The sequence below is a fragment of the Typopeltis vanoorti genome, chromosome 17 (assembly GCF_054136105.1).
Source record: "Typopeltis vanoorti isolate ZY-2024b chromosome 17, IOZ_Tvanoo_1.0, whole genome shotgun sequence".
Classification (NCBI taxonomy): domain Eukaryota; kingdom Metazoa; phylum Arthropoda; class Arachnida; order Uropygi; family Thelyphonidae; genus Typopeltis; species Typopeltis vanoorti.
Genome location: NC_143565.1, coordinates 90,469,945 through 90,495,960, shown reverse-complemented (window position 1 = coordinate 90,495,960; position 26,016 = coordinate 90,469,945). Strand labels below are relative to the sequence as shown.

General features: G+C 36.0%; 1 protein-coding gene across 1 annotated transcript in view; it reads right to left on the bottom strand.

Annotated features, from left to right (window-relative positions):
• Positions 1-26,016, bottom strand: part of defl (Integrator complex subunit 7) — a 301,189-nt gene that overhangs the window by 10,156 nt on the left and 265,017 nt on the right. Inside the window, exon 20 of the mRNA XM_090407701.1 lies at positions 8,435-8,629. Coding sequence (XP_090263827.1) covers positions 8,435-8,629 — 195 coding nt within the window. The remainder of the gene's footprint in view (positions 1-8,434; positions 8,630-26,016) is intronic.

Here is a 26,016-nt window from a genome sequence, read left to right as displayed (position 1 = left end):
ACTGCTTAACCACAGAAATGTATGTGTAAATAAAGCAGTTGATCAAAGACCAGAGAGAGCAACTATAAGTTTTGAGAAAAATTAGATCAATGACAGAGCATCATATTAAAAATGACGAAGACATTAGGAAGTGACTTGAATTTTCTTAGCATTCAAGAAAGTGAAAGCAGACTAATTAAAGGTGGTATTGTCACTTAAAAAGAATGGAAGAGGAAAGGTTAGTAAAACAGGTGCTTAATGCTAAGATAGTAAGGAAAAACACCCCAAAGAAGGTCAAAATATAGGTGGGTTCATGCAGTGTAGTGATGGTGCAGAAGTGAGGTAAAAAAATAGAAATAAGATCTGACAATATTGGAGTTGTAACAAACAGCAGAGTACTCTGCATGAAAATTTCTCAGGTGGTTAATAATAATTTAAACTTAATGATGTAGTACTATCATAGCATACTGTATCCTCCTTGAGGGGCACATCAGGAATTTGATGATGATGACTAAATAAGATATCAAATTAAACAGGATTTAATCTAATTATATGAACATTGAAGATTAAATTTACAAGTCATGCTGGTGTATAAACAGAAGCTTGAGCTTGGAAGTAATACTAATTTAAAAATTAGTATTAAAGCCTTTGTGGAGTCCAAAGACTCATCTTGGGAGGTCAAATACTTATGAACTACAATACCCATCATACCTTACCTTACATTGCATAATGTTTGACATCCACTCTGGCAATGCAAAAAATATCTATTACACTTTCTTACTTACCTGACCTATGTAGTTTTTTCCAGGGATGATCTCTCATTCTCGCATCATCCATTATCCTATACCAAGATCTCAATTCCCCCAATCTGTCCTCATACTCAATATTCCTGATTTCTTACACAGTCTTAGTTATTTGCCTCTACACACACACACACACACACACACACACACACACACACACACACACTCTCTCTCTCTCTCTCTCTCTCTCCAATGTTTCCTTATCACCAATATAGCCAGTTGACCTGATGCAGAAATCCAAATGAGGCCTAATCGTTTAGATTTCTAACTATCACCTCCTTATCTGTACATGTCATCATTCTTTGCATTATAGCAGCAGTTTTCTGGATAACCCTTACATTTTTCAGGATGTGTCCTCTGAACCTCAATTCTTTATCCACCAAGTTACCCAGATCCCTTGCTTCCTTCATCTCCTTGAAGCAAAGTGCCTCCACATGATCAACAATGCCCTGAACCAAATCACTGATATATATATGTTACGGTTAAAGTGATAAATCCGGTTATTATTAATAATTACCGGTTAAAGTGAATAATTAGAATTAATCACTTTAACCGGTCAAAGTGAATAATTCCTAGAGGAGTCTGGTAAATGTAATAAAAACATGTTTATAGGTTTTGTATATAGGGTTTCATTCTCAATAGAAATTATAACAGCTTAGGTTAGGTTAGTTTATAATGAAAAAAGTAACAAAAGTACTTCTTTTGCACTCAATGAAATCAGAAATCATAATAAACTAAACTAACCTAACCTTTATTGGTTAGGTTAGTTTAGTTTATTATGATTTAGTTTAAGTTAGGTTAGGTTAGGTTAGTTTATAATGAAAAAGTAAGGAAAGTACTTCTTTTGCACTCAATGAAATCAGAAATCATTATAAACTAATCTAACCTAAACTGACCTGACCTAACTTGGATGTCGCATGTTGAGTGTAGTCGTAGTTTGTTATGGGCATGAAAGATAAACGTTGTTGTCAGCCGAGCTTAATGATTGTGTGCAGATAAATGGTGATAACAAATAAAAGTTGTTGTGCGCAGATGAATGGGGATTATTGATAAATCAGAGAGGAACTGTTCAGTGTTTTTCTCCATTGATGAGGAAAGAGATACAGCAACGACATTTATCTATTATCCCCATTCATCTGCCCACGACAAACTACGACTACACTATGGTTCGACATATGACATCCAGGTTAGTTTAGGTTAGTTTATAATGATTTCTGATTTCATTGAGTGCAAAAGAAGTACTTTCCTTACTTTTTTCATTATAAACTAACCTAACCTAAGCAGTTATAATTTCTATTGAGAATGAAACCTATAAAACATGTTTTTATTACATTTACGAGACTCCTCTAGGAATTATTCACTTTAACCGGTTAAAGTGATCAATTTTCGTAAATTATTCACTTTAACCGGTAGTTATAAATAATAACCAGATTTATCACTTTAACCATAACATATATATATACACACACACACACATATATATATACACACACAGTCTAGCCATAAATACTGTTAAAACAGTGCGTTAACCTTCAATCTAACAGTAAATCATTTACAACTTTCAGAACATACAACCACATGCATAACATGCATATAGCAGCACTCAATATTCAAAATGCCCCTCCCCTTGCCTTCACGCACTCCTAAAATCTGTGAGGGTACATATTGATGGCAGCACACAACATCTAATGGAAATGCTGCCAATGCTCACTCCAAATCCACTTTCAGGCTAGTGATGCTATGGTGTCATTTCTTGCTGGCTACTCTCCAAAGCTCCAACCAAAATTTGAAGGCTAATGGATTCAGATTAGGACTTTCAGACAACCAATTAGGTAGCGATATGTGGTTGGGCACATTCACCTCCAAGCACTGTTGTGTGCAGGGAATGAGTACTGCTGGAAGGTCCCCTGCTTAACGTGAAGCAAGGGTTTTGTTCAGGGGCCATATCACTTGTTCCAGCATGATGTCTTGATATACACTCTGTAATCTCTCATATGAGGAATTCAGCAGAGAGGCACAGAATAGGACATGGTGGAGACACATGGTAGTCAATCTCCTGGAGGGAGAAGACACCTGACAGGACAGAGGTTTAGAGTTCTTTCTGATAGAAATGCATCTTAGATACCCCTGATACATCAACCCCCCCCCCCCCCCACACACACACAAGCAAACCATCACTGACACAGGATGATGATGACCTCTGAATCATGGATGCTATGGCATGCTGTGCGATCATCTGAGGAATATTCTTGATTGTTTTGGAGGTTAAATGACTCTTCGGTGATGAAAATATTCTCATCTGCGAAGAGGATATCTCTGTGTCTGTTGTTCACACACCACTGCAGAAGTATCTTTGATTTTATCACCCTCTGCCACATAAGTTGTGGTGTTAGAAAGTGTTAGACCCAGTAGAATGATGATAGGCTCTCAACCAGTTCATCAGTTAGTACACGTGACACTGCTCTCTGTGAAATGTTCATCTCTCATGCCATCACTTTCTGCATTTTCACAGGATTAGGTGCGGTACAGCCCTTACAAGATGTTGTGTCTTAATGGAGTGTGGTGTCGACGTCATCAGATACGTCTTCTGTATCGTTATAATGGTTAATAGCTGATACACAAATATCCTACTGATCCTGAGTGTTTTTAGCATGTTGGAAATAACAGGTGGTTGCATTCCAACCTTGTGATGTCGGAATGCAATTGTAACATTATTTATGGCAAGACTAGTTATATAAATTAAACCATCAGTGATTTCAGAACAGAATTGTGTTAACCCTCTCATCACCTTTCTTTTTCAGGACACGATATCTCATACACAACTCACTGGCTCCTATCAGTCATACAATCCTGTAATCAAGCTATGAAATGATTATCCATCCCCATTCTGCTCAATTTCACCAGTAGTTTACAATGTGGTATTCAATCAAATGCTTCAAAATCCAGATAAATCACTGTATAAGCATCTCCTCTGCCCAATACACCAGCAACCCTATTATAAAATGTAACCAAGTTACAAAAGCATGACCTCCTCAAAAAAAAAAAAAAAACTATGCTGCTCTCTTGAAAGGGTTCCATTCTCATCAATCCAGGTTTGTATTCTGTCTAACTAGCCTCTCTAATACCTACACCTGATATACACACACTGGCTTACACTTGACCCACCCAGGAGTTTACAATCAATGTACCAATAACCTACCTTACATAGGGGAAACAGGGCGTATCATCCCCATCAGAAAAGATGAACACAAACGCCACATCAAATACCTCCACTATGGTAAAACAGACCTATCAGACCACACACTCCAAAAATGCCATAGAACTGATTGGAAAGGCACTACGTCCCTACATCACACCCAAACCTGGTTTGAAAGAAAATTTAAAGAAGCTTGTGAAATGCTGAAATATCATCCAAATATGAACAAAAATGATGGATTAATTATTTCAAGAATGTGGAGGAACCCATCTTCAATCCATATAGCATCCAGAACCCCAAACAGTAAATACTACCAATATTACCTGTAAATAAAGTAGCAAGAGGAGGCAACGGTCAGTTTTTTTTCCCTTTTCTTTTAGTATAGAATCTGATTATAGTACGACAGTAAAATTTGCTTTTAAGCAAAATTAGGCCTCTTTAACATAATTCTATGAACTGAATAAAAAATCACTCATGAGCGAAAACATTATAACCACACAGGAAATTTTACTATGGACATCCTAGGTCCTCTCATACCCACTGAACACCTTGACTGCTAATTCTTACCTGGGAACTGTTTTGGGACAGGTATTATCCTACAAGATGACAATATGGCCCAAAGGATCTGTCCTCTTCCAGAAAGACAATGTTGCATTTTATTGTCACAAGGCTTGCATTGTGCAAGCATGGGTCAAAGAGCATATCCAAGCATTCTTTGTGCTCTGCTGGTTGCCTAATTCTGCTGATTTGAATCCCATTGAACATTTATTAGATTTGTGAAATACAGCATCCACCAGTCTATACCTCACCCAATCACTGATCTCTGGGATCTTATTCTGTCTAGTTGGTCCAGGATACATAGGATGCCATCCATGATCTAGTGGAATCAATGCCAAGTCTTGGCCAAAGGAGGCCCAATATGTTACTAGATAGGTGGTGTTATGACCCTTATAGAAGGTCACTCATCTCACAATAGTGAACAAAGTGATGGGAATGCAAAGTTCCTATCTTGATTTTTTTGTAAACAGGTCTATTCCTGTTGTTCTGAAATTCACCATTAAGGAATTCTTATACCACAGATTCAGAAAAAAACTCAATGGTTTACATCTAACAATTTATTGAATGACTATATAATGTAAATGACCAGCTTTCTTGATATTTATAGAATATTTACACTCTTCCAGTAATATAATGCAACTTGAATTAATGCTTAATCCATTTCCCAACAATTTACCACTTTAGACTTATAGTCTAAATTAATCTTAATTTACCTCTTTCTTACCTATACCTATAATAACTGCTGGTAGAGACAGCTAAAGTTCTACTGCACAAAATTGGAGTTATACACACAACGAACATTAAAAGGGAGGCAAGTTCTCTTGTGCGAATTTCAGATATGCAGAAACACTGGCTAAGTTGTAACAAAGGGGTTGAACAAATTAGTTATTCTTCCATAAAATGGATCAGGAGTATTTGCATGTAGAACATTACAGTAAACCCTTGCCAAACACGGGGGTCATTAATACATTGCGCGCATGGCAAAATCGCGTTCCGCAAAGTTAACTTTCTATGGAAAAAAATGTGTTAGGTATAGTTCAAATTAAGAAAGTATGTATGTATAATTTAAACTAACCCAAATATTGTTGTAATTAAAAGGGAAAAATGACACAAATGTTAATTGAAAGGATTTTTATTACTGCTTAATAAGTAGGGACATGATACAATTATTTTTTTAAAAAGCTAGTGATTTTTGCTTGGGACAATGACTGACGCAACTCTTTAAAAGTTTCGCAGTGAGGAGCGCAGGGTTTTTCAATGCCTTTCATTAAGTGTCCTCTTCTTTCTTCATTTGGGTCAATCTCCATTGCAAAATCAGTTCCTGTGCGTTTTTTAACAATTTGTTTAACTTCTTGTAAGTTAAAGGCGCTTTATCTTCTTCTTCACTATCAGCTGGTGTGTTACAAGATCATCCAATTCTTCATTCGTCATTCTCGATTAATTCTTTGACTTCTTCTTCTTCCATATCTGAAAATCCTTCGCCGCCAATTGCTTTTGCAATTTGTACAATTTCTTTGGCTTCATTTTCAATCAATGGAAATCCTTTAAAATTGTTGACAACTTCTGGCCATGTAAGTCACTAATTAGTGACCTACATGGCCTACACATAATACCAGAAGAAAGTACAGTAAACCCTTGCTGAGCGCAGATTTGCAGAATGCGATTTTGCAAATATGCGTTATCTTAATTGTTTCCATTTAATTTGTCCAATGCTAGAATTTCATTCATATGTGGTATGCTGCACTGAATCAACATTGAATGCTTGTTGGCATCAGAGCTGATGCCAGCAAGCATTCAATGTTGATGAATTCACTTGTTCCCATGTGAGTTTAATAATTTCAATGCAGTGGCTTATGCTGAATTGCTTCCAAAATGCCATTGGCGTGTCATGCTTTCCTTCATCTAGTGCTTTATTTGCAGAGGTGTAAACATGCATGACATAATAGGCTTTGAATGTCTTTATGATCCCTTGATCCTTTGGTTGGATTAAGGAAGTGGTGTTAGGCGGGAGGAATAAAACCATTACATTTGGATGCAATGTTGTGGGGGCTTCAGCATCGTGTTCTGGAGCATTATCGAGAATTAGGAGAACTTTGAAGCACAGGTTTTGCTGTTCTAAGTAATGTTTGACTTCTTTAACGAATGAATTTTCAAACCAGTTATTAAAGAGGGCTTTTGTTACCCAATAGCTTTTCTATTCCACTTCCACATAATGGGCAATTGCTCAAAATTTTTTCCCTGCACGAGGCGTTTTAGATCGATAAATGAGCAGAGGCTTGCACTTGAAGTCGCCTGATGCATTTCCACAAAAAAGCAAAGTGAGTCTATCCTTAAAAGCTTTAAAACCTGGGGCAACCTTTTGTGTCTTTGTGATGTAGGTTCATTGTCCCATTCGCTTATAAAATAAGCCCGTCTCATCCGCGTTGAAAACTTGTTGCAGAACGTAATCCCTCTCTTCAATGTATTTCAAAAATTGGTGTTTGAATTTCTCTGCTGCTTCTTTATCTGCAGAGCCAGCTTCTCCCTGAAGCTTTACATTGTGCAAATTAAAACGACGCTTAAAATTTCCAAGCCAACCTTTGCTTGCTTGAAAGTCAATTTTCTCTGATGATTGTTCATCTTTATTTAAAATGAAAGAAAATAAATCTAAAGCTTTGTTTTGAATAGCAACACCATCCACAACTGAGCCTTTTTCGTTTACTTGATTGTCAATCCAAGCTATTAATATTTTTTCCATCTTTTCCAACTGTGGAATTCTTCTTGAAACTTGGAGCAACCTTTGCTGAAGTATCGCCTGAAGCTTTGACACTCGACCGAATCTTTTCTTCATTCTTCAGTATTGTTCTTATGCTTCATTAGTTTATAGTAAGTTCTCTTGCAAGCAATGAAACACTTGTACCATTTTTCAACTTATCTAAAATTTCAATTTTCTGAGTTAATGTCGTTTTGCTGCTTTATCATCTTCATTCTTCGTCTTAGATGTCATATTGAATTTTTGAAATTAAAAGAAATACAAATGCAAAAGGAGAAGAGGATAAACACTGATAAATACGTGATTACAGCTCTGCTAACGTGAGTGAAATGATCGCAACTTGGCCTGGGTCACTCAGCTAGCTGGCAGCGCCAAGCAGGGTTGCCGGCCGATGCTCTGCAGTGTACCACATATGAATGAAATTCTAGCATTGGAGAAATTAAATGGAAACAATTAAGATAATGCATATGTGCAAAATCGCATTCTGCAAATCTGTGCTCGGCAAGGGTTTACTGTACTTTCTTCTGGAATTATGTGTAAGTCGCTAGTTAGTCACTGATTAGCTGAGAAACTAACATTCTGATAGCTTCCTGTTTTCCTTTCTCCTTTTTTTATCTTTTGTCTGTTACATTCTACATACTGCTCTATTGTATTCTCTTGGCTGTATACCACATAACTGCTCCTTTCTATCCTGGCCCTTCATTCTACTCTTATTTGTGCTTTTTATTTATGCTGGTTGTTATGGAGTTCTCAATACAAGATTTCTACACACTGATGATGCAATGTTATTTTTATGAAATATTTGTACTTTCATTAAAGTTTATTATTGTGGTTATCATGTAATTTTGTTGTTTTGTAGTTTTATTAGTCATATTTTTCTAAACCAGCACTTTTTTCATATTCCTAAATATGTGTGTTGTATATTAAAAGTTTCCAATGAATTATGTATTTAATAACAAAAAGTATAAATAAATCTTTTTTTTTTTTTTTGTTGTTGTTGTTAAATGTACTGAAATCAAAATTGAATATCTAAGTTGAAAAAGAGCATTATGAAGTTAAAGGGATCATTTTAGGTACCAGTCTGGGTTAACAGAGAAATTTTCATGTATGGCTGTTATTATCTATTATTAAAAAAAAAAGTCATACCTTTGTATCCTGCTGTGCATTCAGATTCCTGACCTGGAGTGCTGAAGAAACAGTGAGCAATACCCCAGCTACTTTGCGATAAAGTCCTGGTCGGGCTCCATGTTGAACAACTCCTTCCACTTTGACAGCAAGATGAGCAGTATGTTGAATCAAAATTGGTTCCCCAGCTACATGAGGCTGTGGAGAAATAGCCAACTAGAGGAATAAAAATTAACAATCAAGAACACTGTTCATGCTTTATTATTATTTTTTTTAAAACTAAACTTTCCTTAAAGTGCTCGCGATCAGTGTAAATCACTAATAAAAGTTTTAGAGATAGTACCCAATGTAGAACTATATCAAAATGAATATTAGGAAGAAACATAACATTATTCATAAAGAGATTAATATAAATGTGATCATTTAAAGGGAACAATAAAAAATTAGACAAATATGAATTTGAAGAAAAATTATATGACCAAAGCCCAGAAGGAGCTAGATACTCATGTGATGATGAGCATCTAGCTTCTTCTGGACCCTGCTACATGATGTTATATCATGATTAATTTCTATGCTTTACTACTTATAACTAATGGATTCATGCAGTTATTACTGTTGCATAGGTGCCTTCATGGAGTTTGAAGACTCACTGCAGGAGACTCAATCTACCAACACAATATCTCTATTGTACCTCTCCTAGAACTCACTGATACATAAAGCACTGACAACCCAATTCTGCTCATTCACCACTCTTCAAAGCAAAAAAATCTAGTCTTCACGTCCTTGCTAACCACACTCTTATCCAATTTCCAGGGATGATTTCTTGTACTGCCCCTTCTAGCAGAGTGCCTAAATATTTCCTCTGCACCAATCTCATAAAACCCTTTCAGTAAGTTATATTTTTATTATATCCCTTACTTTTTATTTGCCTATCAACCAACTTTTGCAACCTGGAAAATCTATCATCATAGGGAGTTTCCACTCGCCATCTTGGTCACTAGCCTCTGAATCCTCCCTACACTTTCTCATTCCCAAGAAACCCAGGTGACCAGAACTCAGTAAAGTACAGGAAAACCTTGCTCAATGCAAATTTGATACTGCGATAATTAGTTAGTACGATTGAGTGAAATGATATTATTTCCCACTTTAAGTGACTGATTAACCAGTTAACGCGATTTTTTTGCGTTATGCGAAATTTTACGTTACGTGAAATTTTTTGTTGCCAATCTGCAGCGATCGGTGGCACTTGTCAATGTAGCAGCCAGTGGGCAGTGGCAGTACTGCAGGCGGTGGCCAGCGGCACTCGGCAGTTGACTCAAAGCTATCATTGCAAGTGCACATACAAATTGTTCCCTTGCTCAATCACTTTTCCTTCATTTTGTTTTAATTTAGATACCTATAAGGCTTTATTATATTCAAACCTTGATATGGAAAAGAGAAAGACTGATAAAGAAAGCAGCAGTAATAAAAAGAGAAGTAAAGCTAGAAGTCATTAAGAGACATGAAAATGGCGCTGGCAATACAATGATTGTTCTAGACCTAGGATACAGTTAGTCTATAGTTTGGACTATATTAAATAAGAGCAAAGAATACAAAGAACAAGGAAAAGTTGCTACTGCTTCTTTAACACATTCGCTGCCAACTACGAGTATATTCGTAGTTCATATATGAGCTTCACAAGCCCACTACAAGTATATTCGTATGTTGATTTACCGACCTCCTATGCCAAACACGAGTTAACCCTTAGTATAATTACCTTAATTTGGACCCTTGGATTCTGAATAAAGCGGAGAGCACGTCTGGGGGGCTTGGTAGAAGGGAAATAATTTCAACTAAAATAGAGTATATTATATATGTGCCTCAGAAGCCAACTACGAATATACTCTTATGTCGATTACCAACCTCCTATGACAAGCGCGAGTTAATCCGTAGTATAATACGTCATTTGTAAATCAATTTAAAACTAATAAAATCAATAAAAATAAAAACCAATCAATAAAATAAAAAAACAATTTATTCAAATTAAGAATGGTACATTTTAAAACAATTTTCCACCACAATGGTGGCTTTTCCTGGCAAACAGGACAATAATAATGTGTTTCACGTCGTCGTTAGTTTCGTGTACACACACGGCATGGCTTTGTCAGGCGATTCTTTTTTTCTGTTGCTGGTAAAATTTCCAAATAATGAAAATCCCGATTCATCCTGATATTCTCTGATGCTGTAAGCTCATCCATTCCAACAAAAACTGAGATAAATTGATCTCTAAATTTTAATGCAGTCATTGCATTTCCAGCAATCATGTTATAAAATTTATGCACATTTTGAATGTATACCTCAAAAATGGGTATTGCCAATTTCTTTGGCCATCTAATTGTCTTTCGTAAGGTGGAATAGTAAGAAAGCATTTGATCAGAAAGATCGGTACTTGTCATACCCAAATTATAATCCCTAACGATATTTGGTTTAATTGAAATTTACCATTCCGATTTTGCGCTTCAACCATTTCAAATTTGTGCATATTTGAAATGGAAAGAACTTTCCTCTTATCCTTCCATTTGCTGACTACAACAGGACCTCTTCTTTGCCAGACAAATTCCCCTTTCTTTCTTTAGTTTCTTCTGAATAACATCTAGTGGATTGTTTTTCCTATTATTTCTCAGCGTTCCACACATGTACATTTTTCTGTCGGTAAGCGATTCTGTCAGAGCTACAGAATTATAAAAATTGTCCATATGCAATACATAACCCCTGTCTAAATGTTCTTCCATCAAGTGGAATACAATATCATATGCGTGACCCATTTTTGCTAAAGAGGATTCAGATTTTCCTGTGTAAATTTTTATTTTAATCACCAATCCATTCGATTCGCATAGTTCATAGAATTTCACGCCATATTTATGTTTTTTTGTTTTTTATGTATTGCCGAAATGCCAGTCTACCATGCCACAACACCATTGACTCATCAATACATAACTTTCTGTCTGGTGTGTAGCTATTTCGCATTACACTATTAAAATGATATAGGACTAGTCTTAATTTGTGCAATTTATCATTAGCTGCTTGGGAATTATCTGCAAAATGCAAATGACGCAATAAAATTTGAAATCGATTTCGGCTCATTTTAATTTTAGAGCACCGAAATGGCAAATTGTAAAGTTGATTTCTACTCCAATAATGTTCAATAGACAGTAAATTACAAGGACCCATATGAAGTAAGTCCAAGAAATAATTTCATTTCAGGTATGTTTGTTGCTTTCCAGTTTGAAATTCTTTGACTTTTTTTGATCTGCGCTCGGCTTTGCTCAATATTTTGTAAAGCATATAAATTGGTTTGTTCTACTAAAATTGTGAGAAAATTTTCAGAAAGAAAAGTTCAACTAGCCTTTTGATACTGAAATTTCCAGTGTCAATTTTAAAACCTGCAGTTTCAACAAAGTCAAATTGTGGGGGCTCTTGTTCTGAATTTTCCCAATAAGTAGATGGTGTATTTGGCTGGATGCTAACTTCATCTTCAAAAGTTTCTTTATCATCTGAGTCACCGCTACAGTCGTCTGTAGGATCATCTTCGGAATCGAAACCAAATATTTCATGAAATTCATCATTGCTCATATTAGCATAAGCTTCTACTTCTATATCAGTAAGTTTTCTTTTACTGGCCATGGCGAAATTAAAGGTTCTTAGAGACTAGAAACTAAAACTAGACTAGACACAATAAACACCGTCGTCAGCACATGTAATATATATAGGTGGAAGTGATACGAGATTACTCATAGTTGGCCTATGAAACAAAATTCTGTCCGATAAGCCAGCTACGAGATTACTCGTAGTGACCTTGAAGATGGGGGTGATACGAGATTACTCGTAGTTGGTGTATGAAACAAAATTCTGTCTGATAAGCTGGCTACGAGATTACTCGCAGTGACCTTGAAGACGCAAAAGCGCTTGGCGTGCGGGAACAAACTATGCCCGAGGAGCATGGCAGCGAATGTGTTAAGCATGCAGATCACCCGAAATAGAAGCCATTTAATGATCGAGATGAAATGTTTTTTTTATCACTCTGGATTGATGATTGTAACCAAAAATGAATACCTCTTAGTACAAGGAATATTCAGGCAAAAAAAAAGCTCTCAGTATTTTTGCATCATTGAAAGAGACCAAATTTCAAGAGGAATGTGAAAGCTTTACTGGTTTGACCATTTAAAAATCAAGCTGGACTGCATAACGCAAGAATAGCTGGGAAATCTGCTAGTGCTGATAAAGATTCTACAGGCAAGTTTCCTGAAGAATTGCAAAGGATAATTCAGGAAGGTGATTATGATGATTGTCAAATATTCAACATCGATGAAACTGGTCTCTTTTGGAAGCATATGCTGACAAAAACGTTCCTAGCTAAAACTGAAGCATTTCATCTAGGATACAAAGTATCTAAAGATTGTCTTACGCTTTAATTAGGAGGCAATGCAGAAGGCGACTTTAAACTCAAGCCTGTGTTAGTTTATTGTGCACAAAATCCAAGATATAACATTATTGAAGAAAATCAGCACAATTGGAAAAGAATTTGAATTTAATAAACTGGATAATGAATATGTGAGAAACTTGCTAGATTCCTATTCAGAGCAGTTAAGCGAGAATGATCTCCTTCAACTAGAAGAACAGTGTGCATATGAAGAAGAAGAAGATAAGGAGTGTGAACAAGAAGAGAATGTTATGACTAAGAACCTAACTGCACAAGAACTTGAGCTAGTTTTCAATCACGTTGACCATGTTAAAGAAATTTTGTTTGATATGGAATGAAGTTTCGAAGTCTTGATAAAGCGATAGCCAGCTATCGCAAATTGCATGATAAGATGAAAAAGTCTAGCAATCTTCAAACATCTTTATTTACTTTTTTTTTTTTGTAAAAAAGCAGTTCAATCAAATGTTCAGATATTTAATAAAAATTTAAGCAACTGATTTTTAACTTGGATGATTTTATCCTCTACTATAGCTTACACTATTTTTTTTTTTTAAATTTGTACTAACTGATGGATGAATTATAATTATTCCTATTATTTATTGTATTCATTCAATGTGATTTCACTTAGCATGCATTAATTGATGGATTAATTAATCGCATTAAGCGAGGTTTTCCTGTAATCCAGATGGACATATCAAGGCCTTAGAAATAGGAATGATAACTTCCTTAACTCTATCTGTTAGTGCGTTTTTCAACAACCAAGTAATCATATGAGATACCTTAGCCACCTTAGCAATATATTTCTGAATTTCAGCTCTTTATCCACACCACTCACAAATCTCTAGCTTCATTAATTTCTGGAAGTACATTTCCATCAATGTGGTATGCAGCTTGTAAGATTTTTATCCTAAAATGCATAACTTTCCAATTTCCACATTAAACTAGTACCCATTATCTTTTGCCCATATTCTCTGCTGATTTAAATTATCATGAAAGTTCTTTACAACACTTTGATAACTATTAGACCGTTTAGAATCATTTACTTGCAAATTAAACAGCAGTGGTCCAAGCACTGAGCCTTGGGCCAGTCACCCATTTTGTCCTCCTCCATATACTGCTTTTATTGTTATCCACCCATTCCTGAATTCTGTCTCTGAGACCAACTTTTCCAATAGTTTTACCACCACTTCCAAGATACTACTGATTGTACATAATGTGCTACTGCAGTAGTAGTATCGAAGCCTCCTTATGCAAAGTAACTATTTTGTCCTCCTCATTCTGCTCTTTTGGGACTTTACCAGAGTTGACATTTAAAGCAAGTAGCCTAGTCAAAGGCAAATGTTAATTCCTTCGCACATTCTCACAACACAAACTGATATCCCATCTAATCCCACAACTAGTGGAATTAGATGGGATATTTTTGTGAGATCCAGCAATATCTTTAGTTCCAATTCATCAACCTCTATTCTCACATCAAGTCCTGTCATATCTATTCACAGCAGTACCCTCACTTGGATAATAGATATCTGCAAAGTGGTCATTTAGTAACTCAACTATTTGGTCTGTTTCTGTCACCTCACCACCTTCAGCACTTGTTAAAGTTATCCTTCCATGGTCATTCTTCCTTTTACTTGCCACAGAGTGAAAGAACTCTGGGATTTCCTTTAGTCTGCTCTGCTAATTTCTTTAAACAATCTGATTTTGCCTTCCTTAACATTCTGGTCACCTTTCTTGCCTGAGCCTTGTAGTGCATGATTACCTTTCTCCTCATATATCCTCTGGACGTATTTTGTAACTTCTGATTTATCCTCCTGACCATGGGTAGAAAATCTGATATTCCTTCCTTCAGATACCCCCCCCCCCAACCTTGAAAACCTCCCATGCACAGATAATCCTTCTCTTGCTGATTCTTATGCCATGGCACTGCTTTAGGGGTCATGTCCCCTAAGCTTTCATAATCATGTGCCCTGTAGTTCAACATATAACCCCCTTCTTAACTGAAAATTCGATGTTTGGCAATCTCCCAAGTCAAGATTGCATGGACACTCTTCCCATTAGATGCCATATGGCAACCTTGGTTATGAATAAATCTTGTGATCCTATGGGGGGATATGACACTCTCACTCTCAAACCCAGAGCCCCTCTATCACATGTCCCCCATCTAAGTACTTAACCAGCACTCATTATGCTAATTTGCTGATGCATATCCTTAGTTATAGCAGCAACCAACTGTATATTTTGTCCTATTGGCCTCTATCCCACACCAGATTGTCTCAAATGAACTGCCATCCACATGCCTGTCTTATGATTTAATACTGCTTTTAGCTGCAATTCATCTGCACTCTCATCCTCCCCAATGTCCCATCTTCTCTAATCTTCCTGAAAATATTATACCTCTTACATTTTTTCACCGTAACTACATCTACTGTTAGTCAATTATCAGTAATGCTTATAACTGTCTCACAGTAGTGCTAATAATCAATGTATATAATCATTAACTTTAGTTAAGTGATTGTACACGTGGATAATTATTATTTCATGACACTTCCCAGGAGTCCAAAGACTCATCAAGGGAGGGAATCTACTCTACAACTTTCTGTTTCCACTACTTAATCCACCAACCACATTGAACTGCCACTACCATCATCTACCACAATTGCATCTACAGCCTGCCACCATCACTAGTATTTTTTTGTTTGTTTGTAAGTTGCATGTGTTCTGAAGGCTGATTTGTCTGTATGCAGGATGAAAAACCCAAATTTTCAGGAGAAAAAATCCTGCTACCTCACCTTCAAGTGAAAAAAACCCATATTAAGATTCCTCTTGTCACAACGAAAATCAAACTTAGGCCTTTTCCAACTGGAGGGCGCAATGTACCATCGTTCTTCCAATTGCATTATGGAAGTGCTCAAACTATATTAAGCATGGTGGTGGGTAATGATCGTGTACCTCTTGCATGCTAAGAGGTACTCTACCATCTGAGCTACACGAAAATGTATATGATTACATGATTTAAAGTTAAGTAACGATTAAATGATTACAGATGAGCCTTTTTATTTCAATAAATACTAGTAATTTTAGCAATTATTAGTAGTAGTATTTAACTTATTTTAGGCTGTGTAGTTGGGGGTGAATAGTAATGTGCAATACTGTTCAAAGAAAGCATTTTATATGGCATATGAGGAAATAATGGCAGCCAAGGTTTCCTTCTTCACTGAGGTTAGCATGAGAGATTTCACATGTTGAAGTGTATGTTATTGGCAAGAGTGAATGGTTTATGGTACAAAAGTGGGAGAAGAGAGAGAGATGATGTCAGAAGCATTTTATGTGTTAGTGTAAAAAAATTCGAGTAACTAATCGTGTAAATGAAGTAACTAATAATGATATAGAGCAGAATAATGAAAGTGGTATAGATAATCTAGTGGAAGAAGAGTGAACAAAATATGAATGGCAGTATGAAAGAAGTGGTTGTAGGTAACATGGATAAGAAGGTGAAGCAAGAAGAGAAATAGCGTGCTTAAGTATTAATTAATTGTGGATGTTCTTCACATTAATTAAGTCCTTCACAGGACAAGATGTGAGCTTGAGGAACTGGAGAAACAACTGGCATGTAGTAAAACAGGAGGAAAAGTGAATTCATACAGAATGCACATGACGTTTTCTGCATTCCTACCTTTTTTTTACCGGCATGGTTTTTTTCACTTTATTGATGATATTGTATGAAAGTAAGAGTGGGGTATGTCAGAAATGTTTCATGTTGAAGCGTAAGAAATATGAGTGTATTGAAAGCAGGTGAATGAAGTAACCAACATAATCTGGAAATAAGTGGGAAGTATTGTATAGAAATTTGATGATAAGAAGTGTACTTAATGAGAAAGTGACAAAAGCATGCTTTTGCATGCCTTTGTCATTGAAGATTGTGCAGGAGAAATAGTGTGCAGTTTATATATGTAATGAATATGACATAAAAAAAGGACCTATGTATACGTTGATAGACTGCATTTAAATGGTCTGGAATTGGATGTTTGAAGGGAGTGTTCATTGAGAGTTTGGAAGCAAAATCAGGGAAACCATAAGTACTAGGGGGGGAGGATAAATGAGCGTGAGTATATATATAGAAGTGATTATGCAATGCTGGATATAATTTCATAGGTTGCAAATCTGAATGGGCTGGTAATGACATTACACAACTACATACATCAAAGGGAATGTTAATATGCATATACCTGAATGCCAGAAGTATTAGAAATAAAGGGGGAATTTTTAGTATTAGCCAGTTTGACTTGGCAAAATTTATTGGCAAGACTAGGTTGACAGAAAATTATAGTTACAGGGGGTTCTAGGAAAATTCGGCGTAAACATTTTTGCTGTAAGACATTTTGCATTAATTTTTGTAAATAATCAATGGATGATCAAGGGTGTTATGAATTCATTAAAAAAGGCAAATTAAAAGAGATGCTGTGTAAATAATTAACTTTTTGCTGCAGATCATCAATTCAACAAATCCATCAGCAACATCGCTCAATGAAAAAAATGCTAATGCTGTGAAGAATTTAATTTTCGTGTTGAATTCAGCATCTATTTCATAGCATAACTTCAAACCAATGGCAACAATTTTGTGATAAAGATTTTGTGCCATATGAAATAAACAACCTGTTATAGTTGTTGATGTAAATATGTTAGAAAAATAATTGATAGATGTTGCTTTCTCGAAGTCAACCATTAATATTTCAGGATCTAATGATGAACGTAAGCCTTTTAAGGCACTGAATAATCTGCTGTAAGTTAATTCTGATTTGCCAGGAAGCAAAGCGAAAAGCCATCATGGAATCCTTAGGGGGTCTCATGTCAGTCCCAAGCCAAGAAAAAGGAGAGTCGGTCAGATGAGTGTCGATGCTCTGACCGTAAAGAAAAAATATGATTGTTATCTGACGCATATATGATCAACAGCTACAACATGCCAGCTCAGACGTCACCCGGATCAACAAGTTCCACGATACCAAACATACCCATTACCTGGTGGTGATATCTGCTTGAATTCTTCAGTCAGTTTCCCAATACTATCTAAATCTAGCTTTTTTTTCATATAACTCATACAGTATTTTTTCTTTATTCAATACTTTGCCTTTTCGTCTTTAACTGTGGTCTGTTTTGGTTGCCAACTTCTATTAATGGTTCTAATCATTTTGTACAACTCCCTAGTTTTATGCTCTCCATAGTGCACTGTTCTATATTAATGCATTGCGGTTCTAACCATTTCATCTTATCCTGCTGACTGCTTTTTTTTCACCTCATTACACTTTCTTCTATATTGGTCCTCTATTTGTTCTGATATATTCCTTCTTATCTTCAACATTCTTTTCTCCTGTACTAACTTCAGTGTTTCTTGTCTAATCCATTTCTTCTTCTGGTACTGTTTCTTCAACTAATCTTCTAGTGCCTTCATTACTCCTTTCACTCTTAGATTTGAATTTTTTTTTCTTTTCCACACTTATATCCGCTCCTTCAAAAGTTCGACACTGCTGTGCTGAAGTTATCCATCTTCTTTTAATATTATCAATCATGTTCTTGGTTTTCTCATCATTTGATCACCACGTCCATTTTCTACACTCCTTTTGCTGGAATCTTGTGTTACAGATCATCATATCATGATGCACAGCAAATTCTAACATTTTTTCACCTCGTTCATTTCTTTCTCTGAAATCATATTTTCCCATGACTCTTTCCCAGCCATCATTATATATTCTGACTTTGGCATTCCAATCTCCTTCAATAATTAGTACATCTTACTTTGGTATTGTTTCTGTTGTCTCTTTCAGATCTTTGTAAAATAAGTCAATATCCTCATTTGTGCTGTTAGATATGAATACATATATCTGGGCTATTGATATATTAAATGGTTTTGCTTGAAATCTTTCTGCTATGATTCGTTCATTGACTGGTTTGTAGCCTGAGAGTGATTGTCTAGCTTTTTTGTTAAGAAGGAAACCAACTCCTGTTTCATGCTTGGTGTCATGACCATATGACTTCACATCTATTTATCTTTCCTGCTGATGTCCATCACAACTCTGCCAGTCCTAGTATAGCACACCGATATCTCTTCATTTCCTCGCGAAGTAATTCTAGTTTTCCTGCAATTCAAAGTGTTCTGTACAATCGAAGTTCCTACTGATAATAGTTCTCTTAGTTTCAGTTTCTGTTTCCTTTCGGTATGCCACCTTTGGATCCAATCCCCCAAAATCGCTCGATTTGTATCGCGAACCTTTTTGATCCGGTTGACGTCCGAACTGACATGTTGAAACTGTTGATCGCATAGGCATCACATAACAATTGTGTTTTTTCTTTACAGTCAGAGCATCGACACTTATCTGGCCAACCCTCCTCCTTTATCCAGACTTAGGACTGGCATAAGACCCATAAGGATTTCATGGCGGCTTTTTGCTTTGATTCCTGGCAAATCAGAATTAACTTACAGCAGATTATTCAGTGCCTTCAAGGGCTTACGTTCATCATTGGATCCTGAAACATTAATGGTTGACTTCAAGAGAGTAACTATCAATGCTTTTTCTAACATATTTACATCAACAACTATAACAGGTTGTTTATTTCATATAGCACAAAATCTTTATCGCAAAATTGTTGCCACTGGTTTGAAGTTACGCTATTAAAAAGATGCTGTTTAATAGGGTAACTGATTACTGATTGATTTCTCGAATTGACGATCGGCAGCAAAATGTTAATTATTTATGCAGCATCTCTTTTAATTTGTACAATTTTTAAATGATTTCATTATGTTATGTATCGCTGAATTGCTTTTTAATGAATTTATGATACCCTTTATCATCTATTGATTATTTACAAAAATAATGCAAAATGTCTTACGGCAAAAATGTTTGCAGCAAATTTTCCAGCCATGGTTACAGGGATAGAATGTAAGGAGCATTGTTTTCAGGGAGAACAGATGAAATAGGAGAGTAGGAAAGGGAATTGCTGATGACTGATAAACTTGAACACCAAACTAGAAGTTGAGGAAGATTTTAGGTTAAAACTAGATGGGTCATTTATGGTGTAAGATAGAGAGGCCAACAGGACAAAATATACCATTGGTTGCTGCTATAGACCAGAGGAGGATGTAAATGCCATGCACTAGAAGATTAACACAAGTTCATGCTAGCAAACTATGGAAGACATAATTTAGAGGAAGGAAAGGGCACACGACAAGATGGAAATGGCATTTATATGGTTAATAACTGAAATACCATGTCATGGAGGGAAGTAGGGTTGGAGAGTGCTAGATCTGCTAACAGCATCAGATGATGTATCCATGTGCACCAGCATAGCTCTGTGGAAATTCTGTTTGACACAATAGCTAGGCTACCCAAAGAAAGATATTCTGAATTTGATTCTACTTGCTGACTAGAGGTACTTTTTTTAACCCTTTCTTCGACTGGTTACTGAGTTATGCAATTTCTGGCATGGGAGAGTGGGTTTTATCTACCAGAAACTTGGGTTTTTGTCCATTAAATTGATAAAATCAACCACAAAACCCATTCCATTTCAGACAATAATATATGTTGTTATGGACAACAAGATGGCAACAGTTATCTGTCTCTGTTCACCAGATGTATTTCAAAATTAGTGATAGCTGTGAATCAGCTATTACTGATTATATATGGCAAATGATTGCTCTTCAGTCTCCAAATATCAGCTAGAGCTAGAATGGCCTCGCATATTCCCTATGGGGATTTAAAAAATGTAAGCAGAGCAGATGCCATAAGGCTGCATATTAGGGCCACTACACTTTATATTAATAATAATAATACAGGGAATGATTTAAGGGTGAGTCAGCTGAATATCACTCCTTATATAAATAAATTGGCATTGTGGGCAAAAAAGATAATGGTTGTTGATTTAATATTGCAAAATGGAAGGTTATGCGCTATGCGTTGAAAAGATTATGTACATCACACTGATGATGATTTGAAGGAAATTGATGAGGCTAGGGACTTGGGAGTAAAGGTGGACAGAGAGAGTTGAAGCTTAGAGGACACATTGCAAAACAGCTCAAAGGATTACTTGGATGAAAAAAAAGATACTACCAAGTAAAGATAGTGAGGTTCATTATCCCTCTTTATAAGGCAAGGTTCAGCCACATCTTGACTACTGTGCATAGATTTTGTCACCTGGATTTTTTTAGGGGATCTGGAGGTTGGTAGAGAGAAGCAGGGTTTGAGAGTGCTAGATCTGCTAATAGCATCAGAATATGTATCCATGTGCATCAGTGTAGCTGTGGAAATTCTGTTTGCCACAATAGTTAGTCCACCCAAAGAAAGATATTCTGAATTTGATTCTACTCGCTGACTAGAGGTACAGTCACAACAGACAGCTAATCAAGCAGGAGATATATCTGCAGAATGTTCCTTGTGAGGATAAGTTGAAAGTGTGCAGGTTGAAGTTTAGCTGAGAGGCAGAAAACAGGTAAATTACTCAAGGGATTCTATATTTTTCAATAGATGACAACAGAGAGCTAGGGATTAACCCTGGAAGTTGTGTAAGAGTGTGGAGGACTGGATTTTTTTTGCTTAGAGAGTGGTGAATGAGTGGAATGGATTGCTAGAACTAGTTGCGAGTGTCCTGAAAGTGAATGAGTTTAAGGAGCAGTACAATAGTTATTGTGTATATAGAGGTGAGGACAAATCTCCTGTGATGAGTCTTCTGACTGTAAAAATTCGATGCAGCGAAAAATTCAAGGCTCTTGCATCGACTTTTACAGAGGTCACATCTAGAAAGCTTACCAAAATAACTTTGATTGTTTCTAGAAATATAATACTAAAAGCCTAAGCTCAAGGGGAATTAGCTTGCTCACTTGTATAAACAAAAGATGCCTAAAATGTTAAAGCCAAGGGCAATGCCTTTGCCATCGGAATCTTATTGATGTTAGTGCTCTGATTGAAGCATAAGAGAAACCTTTTGTTTACAAACTCAGTCTAAGACCACCTTCAAGATCAGTGGTAAAAGGGGCGGCATGAATCAAACTTAGTTCCGCAGTCCGGCAAAATGGATTAAAGGTGCACTTAAGGTGAGAAAGAGAAGTCTGCACTAATAGAAGAACAAGAGAGTCACAAAGAAATGTTTGGGGGGGTCTCAAACCTTTATCCAGGGTTCTGTGGAAGGATGAATATAAGGCATGGATCTTCAACCATCGAGATCGACATTTTTTCGGCTGGGACACCGAGATTGGAAGGAAAAGAGAAAGAAGTCAATCTACCGCAATTTGTCCAATTCTAATGAAGTTGTGACGGACGGTCACTGGAAGCGATTAGCCATGAAGGGAGTAGCCACGCCCGACAGAATGCTTTGCCGCTTAGACAAATCTGCATATGCTCCGATCGTTGGACCCCTTTGCCCGAGTTTCAAGATGCCGGTGCTCCAAGATTCTCTAAGAAAAAATCCAAAACCTGAGATGGAGAAGAAACTAAGGACTCTGAAAAGAAACTGTGAAGAAGTGCACTAAAGGGATAAAGAACTTTTGTGAGTTGTTTATTACATATAATATTGATTGTGATGTAAGAGAACTTTCTTAGATGGACTGCTAAGATAGATATAGTCTGAGAGTATTTGATGTAAGTTAATAATTGGAATTTATAGATGTGTAGACCAGAGCATAATAACTTCCTAAGAAGTAATTGGGCTAGAAGTTTTTTTTTTTATGTTAATTACAATGAATTCCAAGTTTCCTTTTGTTGCATAATTACAGGAAATTGCTAAGGAAGTTTTGTTATATAATAGTTAGCTTAAACTAGTATTTATAAGTTTGTTGCAGTGATTATTGTAAATCTATTGCATAACTGTAGGAAGTTGCTATTGAAGTTTTGTTATATAGAGCTTAGCCTAAACTGAAATTAGAAGAAGCATTTTCCTATTGTAAGAGTTGTGTAATTAATCTTAGTATAAATAAACATGCTTGTTATATATTCAAGGAGTGCAGCCTGATCTTTAACATGCAATGCACTGTTTCCAAATAAACTCGATCCTGTAAGCAGAAGTTAATGATAGCTATGATAAGAGGCACATAAAAGTCACGACTGTATATTAATCACTGAGAAGGGGGTTTATGTTAGATAGAGGCCTACTGGAAGTATCACTATTTCTTACCACGAAGAGACTACTAGTGGCACAGTCATTATCAAAAATAAATTTCCAGTGTTCTCAGGTATAAGAATAAAAATATGGAAGATAGAGTAAATGAGAACATAGAGAATGGTATTAATATACAATATAAAAGTAAAAAATTTAAACACACAGAAGGAATAGGTATTGAGTAATAAGGGATAATTAAAGCTAATAAAGAGATAGAAGGAATAGAGTTAAACAGAGATAAAGATAGAAAAGAGAACAACTTGGGGTGCGTAAGAACAGCAAGATATAAAAATAAAAACCACAGAGGCCAAAATATTACAACTCCATGGAGATACCCATATAATAATTATTATTCCTAATAGCATTAGTATACATAAAAGTTATGAATCACAGAAGACAAAGCAAATTATTATTATTATTATTACACTCTCCATGGAGTCGACAGACTCATTATGGAAGGTTCATTCAACTGACAACATATTTATTATATAGAATCTTAAAATCCTTAACACTCCTTGAATTAACAACACATTCTGGTAATACATTCCATTCACTGACAATTCTCCATGTAAAAAATCTACTCCTCACACCCTTCTTCACCACACTTTTACATAACTTCCAGGAATGACCTCTGGTTCTTCCCGACACACCGTCTACTCTTTTTATAATCCCCTCTGGATTAATCTGATAAAATCCTCTCACTAACTTTATCATATCACCTCTCTTACTCCTATCCACCAGACTCTGCAATCCACATCTCTTCAACCTCTCTCCATAGCTAGCATTCCAGTCCTGATATTGTCTCAGTCAAGCCTCTGGACCCTCTCCAATGTTTCCACATCACATTGAAAACCAGGTGACCGGATCTGAGCACAATAGTCCAAGTGTGACCTAACTAGTGCCTTATACAGTGGCAGAACCACTTCCTTATTCGTACATGTTAGAGTGCTTCTTATCATAGCAGCACTACGATGTGTAACCTTTAGTACAGCATCATTGATATAGTACACAGCCTTATATTTCTGCACTCCAAAATGCAACACACTGCACTTGTTGAATTAGAAAATTAGAAATCTAAAACATAATTGCATGACTTGGAAAAAAAATTGTTAACAATATTAGTAATTTTTAATTGTATTAGTCTTCACAAGACCCTGAACAACTTTCAGAATACTTTCCAAGTAGCTGTATCATTGTCTAGAATGCATTCTTGTTAATGGCAAACCTCCAGTATTCATTAATGAAGCTGAATGGCTGCTAATGTCAAAAATGTTACATCAACTTTTGCTCATTATGAAATCAAAAACATTTTATTCTGCATCTAGATGATCTCCAACTATTTTTTGATGTTTCAGTAGTCATATCCAAATATCTTCATCATATAGGAATACAAAAACTGAATTAACTAAGCATAAAAACATGAACACATTGAAGTGCAAAGAAATAAAATGGCTTTGTGGCACCACTGTACATGTAAACTTGTAATGATAATATAATTAATAGTTTTCAGGAAACTTGATATTCTAAAAGCCACAATGTCTGATTCAATTCATTGCATGCTGAATATCATGCAATTACATGAAAGGTGGCTCTTGTTGAGATAACGCAACGAAAAACCCTACTTTTTGTGGTCAGATGTTGCCAAAGTAGATGATAATGTGCTAAGCACAAGACTGTCATTCTGATTAAGCTATAGCAGGGGCAAATGCTGGTCTTGAAATTCACGCTTGCCCTTGTTATCATTCAGGGAGTGAGAGGTATGATTGAAGTCTGATTAGCAGAATAATGAATTACTGACCATTTAAAACTATATATTTAGAAATTTATGCAAATTAAATCATACAAATACAACATTATTTTACAAATGATATTTTATCTTTATCAATTTAGCTACTTGAATACAAACTCTACCCTACGGTTCTTCTTTATGAACTGGTCAATAACATCGTCATAAAAGGTTGGTTGTAACTTAATTTTCTCAAGCAACAGGCACACTTGTAAAGCTAGCTGAAGCTCACTGGCTAGAGCTACTTTGACCGCGTATGGCCTGTGTTTAAGATGACATGAAGGGAGCGTAAATGGCTATGCATGCGCATGAAATCACAGTGCTGCTGCGAGGACCTGGAAGCTCCGACACTATAGCAAGCCAAGGTAGCTTTGACTAGATGAGCAAGCATAGGCCTTCGATAAACAACGCAAAGCTCAATTATTGCCGTGCAAGCTTAAAATGTCTTTTGTCTACAAAAATAAAAGCCTAAATGGAATGCTTATAAATGCATGCATTTATTAACAATTAAATATTACTTCTTTCTCAATTAATGAGCTTGCACAGTAAGCATGGAGAATTCACCCCTGAGCTATGGTTTTCTATAGCTCAGGGGCGAATATCCAGAAATGCTTTGTTGATAAGAATATTCGCATTTTCCATTGCATGACTTCTGAATTCCAATGAACTACATGTAAATATTAAATGGCAATGTGAAGATGGATAGTTCTGTTCTGTCTTGCACATGTGTAACATCCATTATTTGTACTTTCTTTCTTACCTCAAAAACCTCTCCTGTCCGGAAAGATATGAAATCTGGAAATGGCATGATATCTCACATGTGCATATCCAGGTAACTGTACCAAAGATATTAAAATTTAGTGATCTAAGGATTATTTTAATTTGGTTTATAGGCTTGGATGTTATTCTGACATCAAAACTTTAATATCTTGAAAATCTTTAGCTTATCACTCATATGAAGAAGAGAGTGAGTGCTCCCTGAAAGCTTGTACTGTTTGTTATATCAAAAGTGAGGGGTGGTGTAATATTTTTTTCTGTGTTACTTGATGTACGCAAGCCATTCCATGTTGCTATGTTGATAGTAAAACATTTGTTATTCAGATTAGTTTGTCTGCATGCATATGAGGGTGGTCTGAAAAGTCTCATCCTAATAATAAAAAACGAATTTATAATTTCAAAATTATTTTTAATTTTCAACATAATCTCCCTTAAGGCTAA